The sequence below is a fragment of the Acanthopagrus latus genome, chromosome 21 (genome assembly GCF_904848185.1).
Source record: "Acanthopagrus latus isolate v.2019 chromosome 21, fAcaLat1.1, whole genome shotgun sequence".
Lineage (NCBI taxonomy): Eukaryota > Metazoa > Chordata > Actinopteri > Spariformes > Sparidae > Acanthopagrus > Acanthopagrus latus.
Genome location: NC_051059.1, coordinates 28,020,621 through 28,035,952, shown reverse-complemented (window position 1 = coordinate 28,035,952; position 15,332 = coordinate 28,020,621). Strand labels below are relative to the sequence as shown.

Below are 15,332 nucleotides of genomic sequence, written 5' to 3'. Positions count from 1 at the left end.
ATGGCTCCGTTAGTCTTCCCCCTATAACCAGGTCTGACACACCTTCACCTTGCTCAGGCGTAGTTCTGTCTTTTTTAGAAACTGTTTCCTTATATGTTAGCATTAAGCTAATGCTCTAGCAGTGGGTGCATAGTCGATCATTAGGTATAATGGATGCAAATATGAAACCATGCTAAGTAGCGCTAACAGCACTGTGTTGTCTCGTCAGTGGATGAAGATGATGATGATGATGAAGATGAGGCAGTGGAGGCCAGAGGGACGACAGCAGGAGCCAATCAGCAGCCTCCACTGTCACCTGCTCAGCCTGCAGGTGTTCAGCTCTCAGCTCCGCCCACTCAGAGACCCCCTGAGGTTCCACCCACCCCTACTGCACAAACAAAAAAACCCGCCCCTTTATCGTCCACCCAGGCCCCGCCCCCTCTTCCACTCCCCACCGCCAGTCCCGCCCCACAGGTATGACATCACAGGATGCATTCAGGTGCTGCTGGGAAATCTGTGCAGTGTAAACTTCTGTCAGCTGAAGTTCACCATGAAACAGAGAAGAAAGTTCAGAACAAAGAAAGAATCAGAATTCTGCTTTAAAAGCATTATTATGTATAGATAGATAGATAGATAGATAGATAGACAGATAGATAGATAGATAGATAGATAGATAGACAGATAGATAGACAGACAGATAGACAGATAGATAGACAGATAGATAGACAGACAGACAGATAGACAGATAGATAGACAGACAGATAGATAGACAGATAGATAGATAGATAGATAGATAGATAGATAGATAGATAGATAGATAGACAGATAGATAGACAGATAGATAGACAGACAGATAGATAGACAGATAGATAGACAGACAGATAGATAGACAGATAGATAGACAGATAGATAGACAGACAGATAGATAGACAGATAGATAGACAGATAGATAGATAGACAGACAGATAGATAGACAGATAGATAGATAGACAGACAGATAGATAGACAGACAGATAGATAGACAGATAGATAGACAGACAGATAGATAGATAGATGTCTTTCAAATTATGAACTGCTAACTGAGTTTCAGAAGTTAAAGTAACTTCTTCTTCCTCCTCCTCTTCCTCCTTCAGTCTGATCTGCAGAGTGAGTCGGAGGACCGAGACGGAGCGAAACACGTCTTCTCCTTCAGTTGGCTCAACCAGAAGTGAAGTGTTCTCTGCCAGACTTCAGTCTCATTGTTATTATTTGATAAACAGCTGTTCTGTCTTTATTGATTGACATTAATGGAAGGAGTCAATTTATAGATGATAACAATAAGGTTTTAAATCATTCAGTCAGATTTTTTAGTTTGTTCTGAAACAAATGTGACGGCTGACTTCTAAACAGCTTCTTTTCTGTTCAAATGTCGAATAAATTGTTGTTTTATTATGAAACAGCTTCATCTGCATTACCCAGAATCCTCTTGTTCTCTCAGGTGAAGACAAGGTGAAGCCAGACTCCATCAATAAAAGTTCTACTGTCACCCTGCGGGCTTCAGTCGGACTGAAGGAAAGGAAGGAAACAAATGCAAAAGTCACATAATTTATTTAGCCATTTATTTTGGGTCGACAGTTGATCCCGACCCGGTCCGTCACAGTCAGTGATACACACAAGCAAACAGGAAGTGTGTTTGTACGGTGGCCCAGCAGCCGCTCTGAGCCAGCCAGTCGTCTCCGTTTGAAGCAGCAGCAGACTCTGAACAGTTTCACTGTAGATCTAAAACCTTCTGAGATTCTGAGGTTCTGACACCAACGGATTTATAACAACAACAGATTAAAACATCCACAACAACTTCGAACCCGTCAGAATGTATTTCATCCATCAGAACTCATATATTAAAAATAAAATCAGGTGTATTTTCATTTGAGATGTTAAAGATGTTCAGCTGATTGAAGCGTCTTTAAAAACTTTATAGATGTTAAAATTTATTTTTTATCAAACCAGAAACTTCATAAATCAATATTCACAGAGCTGTGGATCGACAGGTTTGTTCTATCAATAAACACAAAAGCCAATCAATCATTCATCAATGGCTGTAATTCATCAGAACATCAGTAAATAAATAGTACCACGAGATGATTCTACAGAAGAAGAAAGTTTGGACCTTCTGATTGACGAACATGATTCAGGTGTTGCTCACATGAACGCTGGCTCGGTTCTGCTGCCAGACAGACACAAGAGAAACAAAAAGAAGCTGTTTACATTTTGGTTCAAATTCAGTTTTTCATGTTTTCCTGTCGTGCTTGTGGAGATAGAACCCGAAACACGATCAGAACAGAACCACGTAAACAGTTTGTGGGTCCGACTCATTTCCCGAAGTCGTCCATCATCCTACGGTTGCTGTCTGCCTGCTGGGCGATCTGCTCGGCCCGGGCCATCTCCAGAACCTCCCTCAGCAGGTGGAAAGTAAGATCCAGAGAGATGGGAGGCTCCTCGGACCTCTTCCCCTTCTCCTCCACCTCCTCCTGCTGCTCCGCCCGGCCATGCAGGAGGCGCTGTGTGAGCTGCAGCAGAGCCCGGCTCACCACCGAGGACGAGGAGGAGGAAGAGGAGGAGGAGGAAGAGGAAGAGGAGACGATGTCTGCACCAGCAGCAGGGGAGGATTCTCCACCTCCACCCAGCTGCAGGGAGAACTCCTCCCCCAGGTGGAGCAGCAGTGGTCTGGGGAGGAGCAGGCGGAGGCCGGGGGGAGCGTCGGCTGGTCGACAGTTAGTAGAGTGAGGGAGGACGGCAGCGAGGAGGAGCAGGAGGAGGAGGAGCACATTCAGCTTCATGTCTGAGGAGACGCCTGCAAGACAACCGCAGGGATTAGAGACCCACTGTGTAGACACAATACACTGTGCACAACACGTACAAACATGTACACAACACGTACACAACCTGTACACAACACATACACAACACATACACAACCTGTACACAACACATACACAACATGTACACAACATGTACACAACATGTACACAACACATACACAACATGTACACAACATGTGCACAACACATACACAACCTGTACACAACGTATACACAACCTGTACACAACAGACACACAACCTCTACACAACACGTACACAACATGTACGCAACACATACACAACATGTACACAACACGTACACAACTTGTACACAACATGTACACAACACGTACACAACATGTACACAACCTGTACACAACATGTACACAACACATACACATACACAACACGTACACAACACATACACAACATGTACACAACACATACACAACATGTACACAACCTGTACACAACATGTACACAACACATACACATACACAACACGTACACAACACATACACAACATTTACACAACACATACACAACATGTACACAACCTGTACACAACATGTACACAACACATACACAACATGTAAACAACATGTACACAACACATACACAACATGTGCACAACACGTACACAACACGTACACAACATGTGCACAACAGGTACACAACACATACACCACAGGTACACAACACGTACACAACAGGTACACAACAGGTACACAACATGTACACAACACATACACAACAGGTACACAACATGTACACGACACATACACAACAGGTACACAACAGGTACACAACACATACACAACAGGTACACAACAGGTACACAACATGTACACAACACATACACAACAGGTACACAACAGGTACACAACACATACACAACAGGTACACAACACATACACAACACATACACAACATGTACACAACAAGTACACAACACATACACAACATGTACACAACAAGTACACAACACATACACAACAGGTACACAACATGTACACAACACTTACACAACACGTACACAACAGGTACACAGGTGCAGGTGGATCTCTAACAGCAGCAGTGTGATGAATTAAAGAGGTTTTCAGATTTATATGAATAATATACAAAAGATAAGTGACAAAAAATATGTTTGTCTCACCTGATGGTCCTGCAGAGCTGTCTGTGTGTGTGTCTCTGTGTGTGTGTCTCTGTGTGTGTTTGTGTGTGTCTTCAGCTCTGGAGCTGTTTCTTCTTTATATCTGTGAGTCTCAGAGGGAGGAGCTCTGCACACACTCACACCTGCATGAGAACAGGACCGGTACATGTGTTCATGGTGATGAAGATGATGGTGACGTCATTATGTCATCATGCAGCTGGTTTTTATTTATGTGTTTAATCAAGTGGAAACATTTTTCATTTCATAAAAGATCAAACTAAGTGAATCATTATGAATATTTGGTTCTGATCCGACAGCAGAAGGATATTTAATCTCATGCTGAACAAACAAACAATTATTATTATTCTGAACCTCCATGATGAAGATGAGGATGAAGATGAAGATGTGGATGACGATGAAGATGAAGATGAAGATGAAGATGAAGATAAAGATGAAGATGAAGATGAAGATAAAGATGAAGATGAGGATGAAGATGTGGATGACGATGAAGATGAATATGAAGATAAAGATGAAGATGAGGATGAAGATGAAGATGTGGATGACGATGAAGATGAATATGAAGATAAAGATGAAGATAAAGATGAAGATGAAGATGAGGATGAAGATGAAGATGTGGATGACGATGAAGATGAATATGAAGATAAAGATGAAGATAAAGATGAAGATGAAGATGAGGATGAGGATGAAGATGAAGATGTGGATGACGATGAAGATGAAGATGAAGATGAAGATGAAGATGAAGATGAAGATAAAGATGAAGATGAAGATAAAGATGAAGATGAGGATGAAGATGTGGATGACGATGAAGATGAATATGAAGATAAAGATGAAGATAAAGATGAAGATGAAGATGAAGATGAAGATGAGGATGAAGATGAAGATGTGGATGACGATGAAGATGAATATGAAGATAAAGATGAAGATAAAGATGAAGATGAAGATGAGGATGAGCTGACCTTTGTCTGCTGCTCTGTGGCCTGAAGCTGTGACCTTCATCTGCTGCAGCAGCAGGAAACTCAGAGAGACGTCTGGAGGCGTCCCTGCGCTTGTTTCTGTTTGTTTGTGAAAAGATGTGATTGTGTTCTGAAGGCTGCAGCAGGAGGTCCAGAACACCACGGTACCACAGCTGATGGTACCACAGCTGATGGTACCACAGCTGACAGCTCTGTCGGAGCTGCTCAACACAGTCATCATGCTGGAGAACATTGGATCACTGGTGGAGTCTGTGCAGCTGCTGCAGAGCCTGAAGGAGCAGGAAGTGACACTGTGACACTCAGACTGCTGAACCCATGTGAACGGTACAGTACTGTAGTGGTACTATTGTAGTACTACTGTAGTACTACTGTAGTACTACTGTACTACTACTGTAGTACTACTGTAGTACTACTGTAGTACTAAGCTGAATGCAGTGGAGACGGGGGTGGAGGTGAGGACGGGGCAGCAGAGATACCTGGCTCGTTGACCCACTTCTGACCCGGCAGCCTAAGAGGCTGGGTTCTCATCACTTCCTGATGTTGGCTCCTGAATCTGTGTCGGTCAGAACTGACCCAGTGAATAACTCAAAGCAACACTATTTCCAGTGTTTGTCGTATAAAAACCTTTGTGCTGGGCTCGGTTCTGCTCAGTCTGAGTGGGATCAGGTCTGAGCAGCGCGTGGACACTGAGCTTTGTTTAAAGGTCAATGTGTCAGGACGCTGCAGGTGTGACTGCCTCTGCTCTGACCTCTGACCTCTGATATTTAGACACCACAGGACAGTGAACACAGAACCAACACATCACTGTTGGACCTTTAATGTGAAACACTGTTAGAACTCATTTTCTGTGTTCTGTTACTAAAGTTCTCAGATTATAAACGTGGTTCTGTCTCCTGCAGCCATCAGAACTTCCTGCTCAGTGACGAGACAGTCACAGCTCTGTTTCATGTATGTGGAGGAACGAAGGCTGTCACACGTGAACTGATGTAACAGGTCCACACGTGACAGCAGCAGTAAAACTTCTCTGGTTACTGATTGGACAAAAAAAACAACCTTTATTCTGGTTGTTCTGGTTGTGATCCTCTCGTGCTGCTTCATGATTCTCCTCCTTTTCAATCAGAAAACATTTCCATGCTTCTATTTTCTATCAAGGGGACAGTGGAAATCCTCTATTCAAAACTCTGCCTCAAAAAGCACTGTTTTAACACACATGGTTCTCTGAGCAGTGACCACTACTCATAAAAGTTTATTGTATCAAATCAATATCGTCAAGTCTGAAGGTAAATATTTCAGTTGATTTGAAAATAATGCTTTGATTCAGAGACGTTCAGGAGTCAACGAACAAACTGCTGATTATGATGATAAACTCAGATCAAATAGTTCATACTCAAACTGTAAACAATGGAAGAGAACAGACAACAACAACAGCAGACACATGTCCCACCATTGGCCACGTCGAAAAAGAAATAAGAAGACTGACAAAGAAACGCAGTGTTGAAACAAAGAATTGGACCGAGCCAGAGAGAAAACAAGGACAAATATCAGAGCGTCATTTCAGAGGTGGAGGAGCTGCGGGTCTGTCAGGACTTTTCTGCTGGACAGGTAAGAACCTGCTGGATATATGTTTCATTCTGTGTTTCAACCACAAGGCTTAGATGGTGGTTACAGTAATACTCATAATAGCTCATATCACCGTACGATGTTGCATTTGAGCTACGTAGCTTGTTGCTAAATCTAACCTGTTAGCTTGTATGCTAACTCCGGTGTTTAGCTTTGTCTGTGTATGTGTTCTTTTTCTTCATGGCTGCTGGTGAGCAGCAGTTATAATAACGTTAGTTTGTGTTCAGTAGCTCTGAAGTGGTTGAATCAGTTTAGAGGAATAACGTTCCTCATGCTTCAGAAAGGCAGCAGGTGATGATGATCACCTGAATGATCACCTGGTAACTCGCCCACAGCGATGTGAGGAATATTGATTGTTACTCTTGATATCTACAGTGATCTGCATGAGGCGCTCTCACTGTAATTTAGTTGAATTGATCAGAAACAGAACAATCAGGTTGAACAATTATGTTGTTGTTATTTTGAATGTGACATCTTGGTTATCTGGCGTCATCTGTTACCATGGTCACTAGCCTGCTCTTGCACAGCAGGCTCCTCCTCTGTGGGAGGGGCTTAGAAGGCAGAGAGGAAGGAGGACTGACCTGGAATCTGTATCATTCTAATGTTCCAGGCCCTCAAAACCCCAGACTGCAGCTTTAAGGATAGTTTTGTTATTTGGTTAATTTAAAGGAATATTACTCTTTTTGTGAGGCCTCCTAGCACATCTCCTCCATGACGTCATTATTTTTTTTGACGTTTTTATTTTTTCTGGTTGGTGAGTGCGGCCTTTATTTTGAAATGCGGCGGCAGAAGCAGTGTGTCCAGGGTCGCATGCTTGACGTCGCAGTATTTAATGGTGAGCAGCAGCTGCTCCCGACCACACCGACCCAGCAAACATGGCCGGACGAGACCGAGTCGTTCACCTGCTCAGACAGCTCGAGCGCGCCGCGTAAGTTTCATCTCCGGTCATTAAAATGAGAAGTAACGTGCAGGTGAGTTAAAGTTAAAGTGACGTGCAGGTGAGTCAAAGTTAAAGTGACGTGAGGTGAGTCAAAGTTAAAGTTGGCGGCTGCGTCGACGTCTCAGCTGCAGGACCGCCACCTTGTTTTTCTCTGTATTGACAGAAGGTCAAACCAAACTTCATTCAAAAATCTGCCGTTTTAAAAGTATTTCCTTGCAGGCTCCCGTCATGCGTCATGCACAGCTCATTAGCATAAATTTTATTGATGAGGAGAAAGTCTTTGAAGATTCGGCGGACATGTGACACACTGTGACGTGTTGATTTCTACCTTAAAGTGTTTTCACAAATGAACATGTGCCTCGTGTCTCCTCGGATTCTTCACACTGAGGGAAGTAAAGTAACTTTCCGTCCCGGTTCAGTGTGACGTGGTGAGCAGACGGACGATCTGCCGAACTGCGACCGGCAACACACACACACGCATGCACACACTCACACCTGATGGTTAATCAGTATGTCGTAACTCCTGCTGATCAATCAGTGTGATTGGCTGATAACCCTCGGTCAGAGCCACATGGAGCTCCTCTGCGCCATCAGATCCGAAGGGTCACACTGAACCGGGTCTTCACTGGTTTTCTTTCTCTTTGCATTTTGCAAAATGATACAAAATTAAAAAAATTTTAAAGTAAAAAGTAATTAATTCAGAGGCAAATTCAAAGAGAAATATAATAGAAGGTAAGGAAGGAAAAAAACAAACAAGTATTGGACAGCGTGCAAGTCCTCACATGGGCAATTCTTACAAAGTTCACAGTTTGCAAATCACCTGTGAATCAGTGAGCAGGCAGCTGTGGCAATGAGACAAAAGCACTGTGAGGAAACAGGTTATGCAAGTAGAGAGGAGTCAGACGCCTCCACGCTGCAGCACCCCCTGTGGACCCTGTTGTACCGCCCAGTAAGCGGTCCAGAAAGAAATCTCTGGATGCTCCCTCAGATTGGCCTTTGCAGATTCCCATAGTGTTGATGCTGAGACATCAGGTGTGTCGTTCAGTTGTTCCTCCAATAGAGTCAGAAAGGTGGGATTACTGGGCCAGGAGGGGTTGAGCTGCCAGTGACGTGCAGCCGGGTCGCAGCAGGGAGGTTCAGCTCCAGACATGACTGATCCGAGAGTGTCGCGGCTTTAATACTACATGTTGTGACCCGTTCCAACGCCTGCCTGAGCGGACAACAATCCTTAAATGAATTATGTGGGCAGGTGAAGAAGGTGAAATCCTTCACTTTGGGTTCAGTATTCTCCAGGTGTCAGATGGGTTCAAATCACTGCATAGTCTTCTTTTAGATGGGTGAATGGATTTTACAGGGTTCTGGTCCAGTTCTGGCACCAAGCAGGCCCAAGATGATGAGAGTTGATGAGTTAGAAGATAAAATGGCTATCAGTTTGGAACAGAAGGAGGCCTCGGATGCATTTTGAGAATAAATGCACCCCAGAATAAACTTGTCTCTGTGTAGGAGCCCTGAGATGTTAATATCTGAATCCTCGATGCTTTGACCCACTCAGTCTCTTCTCAGTTGTACATGTTCAGAATCACTTAAGTGGTTCTCTTGTAAAAAAAAAAGCGACACAGGCCTGTCTTTTTGAAGAGCTGAGAGAATTTTATGCCTCTTACTACATTAGTAATTCCCTTCACGTTCCATGTTGTCAGTTTTAGTGACACTCATCTTAACTGTGAAATAAATGTGTCCACGAAGGCCGAAAATAAGCAGAAAGAGATTCTGCTGAACACGGACACAGATAATCAGAACCCACTCTGACAGAAACGGCAAACACAGATGCGACCAAAGGGTCTCACACAAACACCCAGAGGGTATCATGATGCTGAAGCAGGCCGTCACTAAGGAGGGCCTCAGGCTCCAGCCCCGAGCAGGTGAACATGAACTCAGGTAACACCTAGACAGTCCAGCCCGGCAAACATTCAACCCTTTTCTTTTTTTACCCTTTTCTCCTCCCTTTTTTCTTCTTTGTCCTTAGACAGATATAGCACAAAACTCAGTAACTCTGGATCTCTGTCAGACATGAAGCCGTGTTTAGAGCCATGTAAAATTAAAACAGGCCTTTTGTTCAGTATGCAATGACGTGACCATCAGGGATGGCACTTCACACTGAGAATTAACATTAACTGAACAGAGTAAAGACAGACTTCACTAGTTTTGATCAGGAGGAGACAACCATCACAATAATGAAATGATAACAGAACCACAGACCCTTCAAAATAACTGAGCTTACTGAGAGTTAACCACGAGCTGAGCTGACTCAGAATCTAGTCTTTCTAGTGATTCATCGTGAATCACATTTCCTTGTCTATGAATTTTCGGACCACATCGTTATAAGAGTGACGCACCAGTCACACCGCGTTAGACAAGTCCTGATGGCTAACAATGCGTGACCCCGCCTGCACCAGCTTTGTCGCCTTCCTTGCACCAGCTAGCATCCGAGGTTTATCGCAGGAGTTGTGGAGTAATTTCACTAATGTTCTGAGTAAATTCCCGTTCTGGCAGGTAAAAGCTGAAAGCATGAGGATGAATATTTAATGTTGATGTTTCTGTGTGAACAGGTGCAGATGTCCTGCTCACTCCAACACTTTCCACCAAGGTACACACACACACACACACACACACACACACACACACACACACACACACACACACACACACACACACACACACACACACACACACACACAGTTTAAGTGTTCTCTCTGATTTACCGTCACCTCTGCTTCGTCACTGTTAATGTTGACTGAATTATTCGTTTGAACAGTTTTGTAAAGGAAACATGCATTGATTGATCTGGATCAGTGATGGATATCCACAATCATTGATCCACACACAGGTATGATCAGGTGTTTCTCCTGCAGGTGCCGGAGCTGTGACCTGCACCGTCCGGAAAACGGACTATGCCTTCGAGGTAACTCCACCAGACTCTGTTCAAAAACTACATTTTAACAGTAAAGCACAGTGAGCTGAGGATCAGAGACGGTAGAACAGTCAGTAATGATCAGCGGGCGCATGGTGCTTTCACAGGTTCTCTTATTAAAAGACTTTAAAGGTAGAAACATTTTGATGCTTAAGTTTAAACTCTAAACTATCAGTTTTATTGTTTCGGTCAGATGGCGAGTTCCAACATCCGATATGGAGACGGAGTGACCAGAGAGATCGGCATGGTAACCACACATCATCATCATCATCATCATCATCATCATCATCATCATCATCGTTAACAGTGTCACTGCGCAGCTGATCTGAAGTTATTCAACAATAACTGTACTTTATGTTTCTAACGAGGTTATTTCTCTCCAGTCCGCCTTATTAAGGTGGACTGATTGCTACATGCTAATAGCTCATCTTGTTAAACACTTCTTGGGATTTTTAACATTTTAGTCTTTCTTAGCAATTTTCTGAATCCATTGGATGTTTTTAAAATGTGACATTAACCCACTTAAAAATATTTAACGTTATAATGTCATTCATGTTGCATCAGGTGATCACAGGCACCAGCTGTGACTGACAGCCGACAGGTCGCTTTAAAACAGTTTGGTGTTATCTTTGACGAAGTTGAAGGTAAAGGTTCGGCCCGATCACACTGAGCTTACTGTGGCTGTTATCCGGTTCTCCTGCAGGACCTGCAGAACCTCGGAGCCCAGAACGTGTGTCTGATGACGGATAAGAACCTGTCGCTGCTGCCTCCGATGAAGGCCGTCCTGGAGTCTCTGGCCAAGAGCGGAGTCAAGTACAAAGTGTACGACAACGTGCGGGTGGAACCCACCGACACCAGGTGAGATGCACCGACAGGTGACCTGCAGCCAGGAGACATCCTGCGCTCTGATTGGCTGTCAGGTGCACAAGCTATAATGAAGTCCAGACAGAATCAGACCAACATTTAATGTATTTGACTTTATTTCATTATCTTTTCCTCGTTTTTCTCTAAATGTTGATCACTGGTGAAGCTTTTTGAATTGCTTGGTTTGAAAGATGTTTGAATAAAGTTTGATTCTTGAAGAAGAAATATTCAGGTGTGTGTGTGTGTGTGTGTGTGTGTGTGTGTGTGTGTGTTCCAGTTTTAAAGATGCCATCACATTTGCTAAAAACCACTCGTTTGATGTGTTCTTGGCGGTGGGCGGCGGCTCCGTGATTGACACTTGTAAAGCAGCCAATCTGTACTCGTGTCACCCCGACGCCGACTTCCTGGACTTTGTCAACGCTCCAATCGGTAAAGGGAAGGTGGTCACCGCCCCTCTGAAGCCGCTCATCGCAGGTAAAAACGCTGGGGTTACCACGACAACAGCCGAGGCTGATGAGATGTGTCGATGGAGATGTAATAAAGAGAGAAACGATTGAACGTCTCAGTCCAACTGTGCTGCTTGTTTTCCTTTAAATCTCATCTATGAACTCTGAACTGTGGAGTTGTGAAACATCTGCAGGAGTTTTACAGCTTCCGTTAAATCAGCTCAAGGTTCCTGCAACAGTAAAAATCTCCATCTCATTCATGTGAACTTTGTCCTTCAGTGCCGACGACCGCAGGGACCGGCAGCGAGACCACCGGATCTGCCATCTTTGACTACGAGCCTCTGAAAACCAAAACTGGTAAAGACTTCAGTCCCCAGCTGAGACGTCTGTCCTCTGATGAGTCACAGCCTGTTTAATATTTACAGTATTAATGAGATAATGGTACAAACTAACTGTTCTTACAGGAGAATTAGATGGCAGGGTCCGCCGCATATATAAACAAAATAAAACGGTACTTTTTATTTGTCAGTCAGTTTGTGTGTTCAGTTTGGAAAACAATGTGTTTTTCAGCCAATGAGGATCTTTGTGGATGTCTCCAGAGAAGACAGACTGTCCCTTTAAACTTAGACAGAAGTATGGAAGCTCAGAGGGACAAACACTCATCAAACAGGCTGATGTGTGAATGACAGTGGTGATGTCAGTGTGTCAGGCTGAGCTCTGATTGGTTGTCGGTGTTCAGGTATCGCCAACAGAGCCATCAGACCCATCCTGGGCATCGTGGACCCGCGGCACACACTGAGCATGCCTGAGAGAGTCGCCGCCAACAGCGGCTTCGACGTCCTCTGGTCAGTCCATCGATCACGCCTTTAATATTGATCAGGATAAATCACATCTGAATGGTTGACTTCTGATCGTCTCAGCACAAACATCATCACACACACACTCACACACTCGTACTAAATTCAACACTAGGTCTGTGTGTTGTGTTGAACCTGTGTGAGAGGCTGTGAGTCGTTAGCAGTCGTTGGGCTCCTGCAGCGTGACGACGTCTCAGACTCACTGTGAGTCATCGTGTTCTGGTCCAGAGTCCAGAGCTGCTGAAGGGTCCGCACAGAACTATTCTGGATGATGGAGTTCAGAACAGAGTTCATGTGTGAACTGAGGAATCCAAGATGCAGCGATATCTGCTGTATCTAGCTTGTTAGCATGTTAGCAGCAGTGGTTCCTCTAGCAACATGCTGCTGTGCCTGTTTGACTGCATGTGAATCAGGCAGGTGACAAAATGTTACGTACTGCAGCTTTAAGATCAGGAGCTCTGACAGATGATTGTTATAGTCAGTCTGTTTATTAGTTATTGATCATGTTGATACCTTATCAGAGCGAGTTGATCTGTTTACGTTCTAATCAACTAAAATACTAAAGAATATTTTCACTTTCTATTATTTAACGTGCTTTATTCTTTTAAACAAACTCTAACAGCACTCCGTTACTTCCCTCAGTGGGTTAGGGTACGTACAGTACGTGAATATTATTGACCCTGGTGTGTTTCCCTCCCTCAGTCACGCTCTGGAGTCGTACACCGCTCTGCCCTACCACCAGAGGGCGCCCTGCCCCCCCAACCCCATCAACCGCCCCACCTACCAGGGCAGTAACCCCATCAGTGACGTGTGGTCCCGCCACGCCCTCAACGTGCTCGCCAAGTACATGAAGAGGTGACGGTCCAACTTACTCACACAGAACCTGAGCAGGTTCTCCTCGCTGGCGGGACACAGAATAAAACATGATCACCTGTTCACAAAGAATTGTACAGTAAGATAAGATATTATAAAACATTATTTACAGTATATCTTGTTTGCAGAGCGGTGCGGGACCCCGAGGACCTGGAGGCTCGGTCCAGCATGCACCTGGCCAGTGTGTTCGCCGGCATCGGCTTTGGAAACGCAGGAGTTCACCTGTGGTGAGACGAGCTTACTGTTTTAATTGAATCATCCATGAATTCATCCAGTTACATGTGAAGACTTTCCTCCAGTGAAAACCGCTTCATGCTCTGTCAACACTCATCAAGTGTCTGATGACTCTCGTGTGTCGTCGCAGTCACGGGATGTCGTATCCGGTCGCCGGCAACGTCAAGTCTTTCTTAGCCAAGGATTACAGTGCGGAGCACCCCCTGGTGGTGAGTGCTGCACCTGCACACAGCTGCTGCTGCATGACATCATTACATGACATCATTACATGACATCAGTCGAGTATTGACAATGTTTTGGATTATTGTTAATCACCCTGATCAGAACTGAACACTGTGTGTGTGTGTGTGTGTGTGTGTGTCCTCAGCCTCATGGTCTCTCTGTGGTCGTCACCTCTCCAGCCGTCTTTAACTTCACAGCCCCGATGTGTCCAGAACGCCACCTGGAGGCTGCGGAGATCCTCGGTACCTGCTCACCTGCTCACCTGCTCTCAGTAGAACAGTGATGTTTTGGATGAACATGTAAACACACGGTGCTGCTGAGCGACATCAGTGTAGATTTGTTGCTGGTCAGGTGGAGACAGAAGATCTTCAGGTTTCATCCTCGTGTTTATGAAATGTGTTTTTTACAAAGTTTCCTCCGTGTTAACGGTGTTCACACTGAGCAGAACTGGTGTAGTGTCAACGAGACGCGTCAAAGCTTCTTCTGTCTTTCACCTGCCACCTGTGACATCATCGTCCCTCTGTGCTGCGTTCAGGTGCAGACATCCGGCAGGTGAAGAGGGAGGATGCTGGTGCCGTTCTGGCCGACACGCTGCGTCAGTTCCTGTTCGATATGCAGGTGGAGGACGGACTGGGAGCGCTGGGATACACCAAGGACGACATCCCAGCTCTGGTGAAGGGAACCATCCCTCAGGTGAGCAATGGAAGGAGTTCACATCTCAGTCCTAACGACAGCCAGTAAATCATTAAACTCCAGTCTCCATGTGATCGTATTATAATTGATGAAATGTTAATGAAGAAGGTTGTTAATGTCGTCCTGCCTGCAGGAGCGAGTGACCAAACTGTCCCCCAGAGAGCACAGTGAGGAGGACCTGAGTCAGCTGTTTGAGGCATCCATGAAGCTCTACTGAACACACACACACACACACACACACACACACACACACACACACACACACACACACACACACACACACACACTAAACTAACGCTCCGTCCTTGTTGATCTGCTCTCAGGTCTGTGGTGTGCTGAGCTGCAGTTCTTCTAACAGCTACTAGTTGTTGCTGCGCCAGCTGCAGATGTCTGATCAATGAACATATTGATTTAATATTGACTGCAAGATGTGAATAAAGACTGTGAACACAACTGTGTGTGTGTGTGTGTGTGTGTGTGTCCTTTTAACTGTCGACAGTTTAAACATGCAGACTCTCAAACATCCCATAATATTATCATCCATCATTGATTCTTTATTGAACATCTGATTAAAGATCCTAATATAGAAAGTATTGACATTGAACAGGCTGAACTCAAAGAACAGATTAATTGATGATGCACTTAGTCA

General features: G+C 44.5%; 3 protein-coding genes across 4 annotated transcripts in view; 2 read left to right on the top strand and 1 right to left on the bottom strand.

The window, feature by feature from the left end:
• LOC119011292 (E3 ubiquitin-protein ligase TRIM63-like) overlaps positions 1-1,594 on the top strand; it is a 7,021-nt gene extending 5,427 nt beyond the window's left edge. The window contains exons 8-10 of the mRNA XM_037084289.1: positions 209-453; positions 1,113-1,186; positions 1,457-1,594. Coding sequence (XP_036940184.1) covers positions 209-453; positions 1,113-1,186; positions 1,457-1,460 — 323 coding nt within the window. The 3' untranslated portion in view covers positions 1,461-1,594. The remainder of the gene's footprint in view (positions 1-208; positions 454-1,112; positions 1,187-1,456) is intronic.
• On the bottom strand, positions 1,550-10,123 carry LOC119011293 (corticoliberin-1-like). Of its 2 annotated transcripts, none has more exons than XM_037084290.1 (3): positions 7,855-10,123; positions 4,949-5,235; positions 1,550-2,809 (listed from the first exon to the last, which is right to left on the bottom strand). In XM_037084290.1, exons 1-3 carry the CDS (start codon positions 7,878-7,880, stop codon positions 2,328-2,330), a joined length of 795 nt encoding a protein of 264 aa, XP_036940185.1. In that variant the 5' UTR covers positions 7,881-10,123; the 3' UTR covers positions 1,550-2,327. The 2 variants fall into 2 exon arrangements, with proteins under 2 accessions (XP_036940185.1, XP_036940186.1); XM_037084291.1 differs by having other exon boundaries at positions 8,347-10,123.
• Positions 7,385-15,136, top strand: adhfe1 (alcohol dehydrogenase iron containing 1). The gene is made up of 14 exons (XM_037084288.1): positions 7,385-7,514; positions 10,133-10,170; positions 10,436-10,485; positions 10,688-10,741; positions 11,198-11,352; positions 11,636-11,832; positions 12,084-12,161; positions 12,544-12,649; positions 13,364-13,516; positions 13,663-13,761; positions 13,899-13,977; positions 14,136-14,232; positions 14,526-14,683; positions 14,817-15,136. Exons 1-14 carry the CDS (start codon positions 7,462-7,464, stop codon positions 14,898-14,900), a joined length of 1,401 nt encoding a protein of 466 aa, XP_036940183.1. The 5' UTR covers positions 7,385-7,461; the 3' UTR covers positions 14,901-15,136.
• The last annotated feature ends 196 nt before the right edge of the window (positions 15,137-15,332 follow it).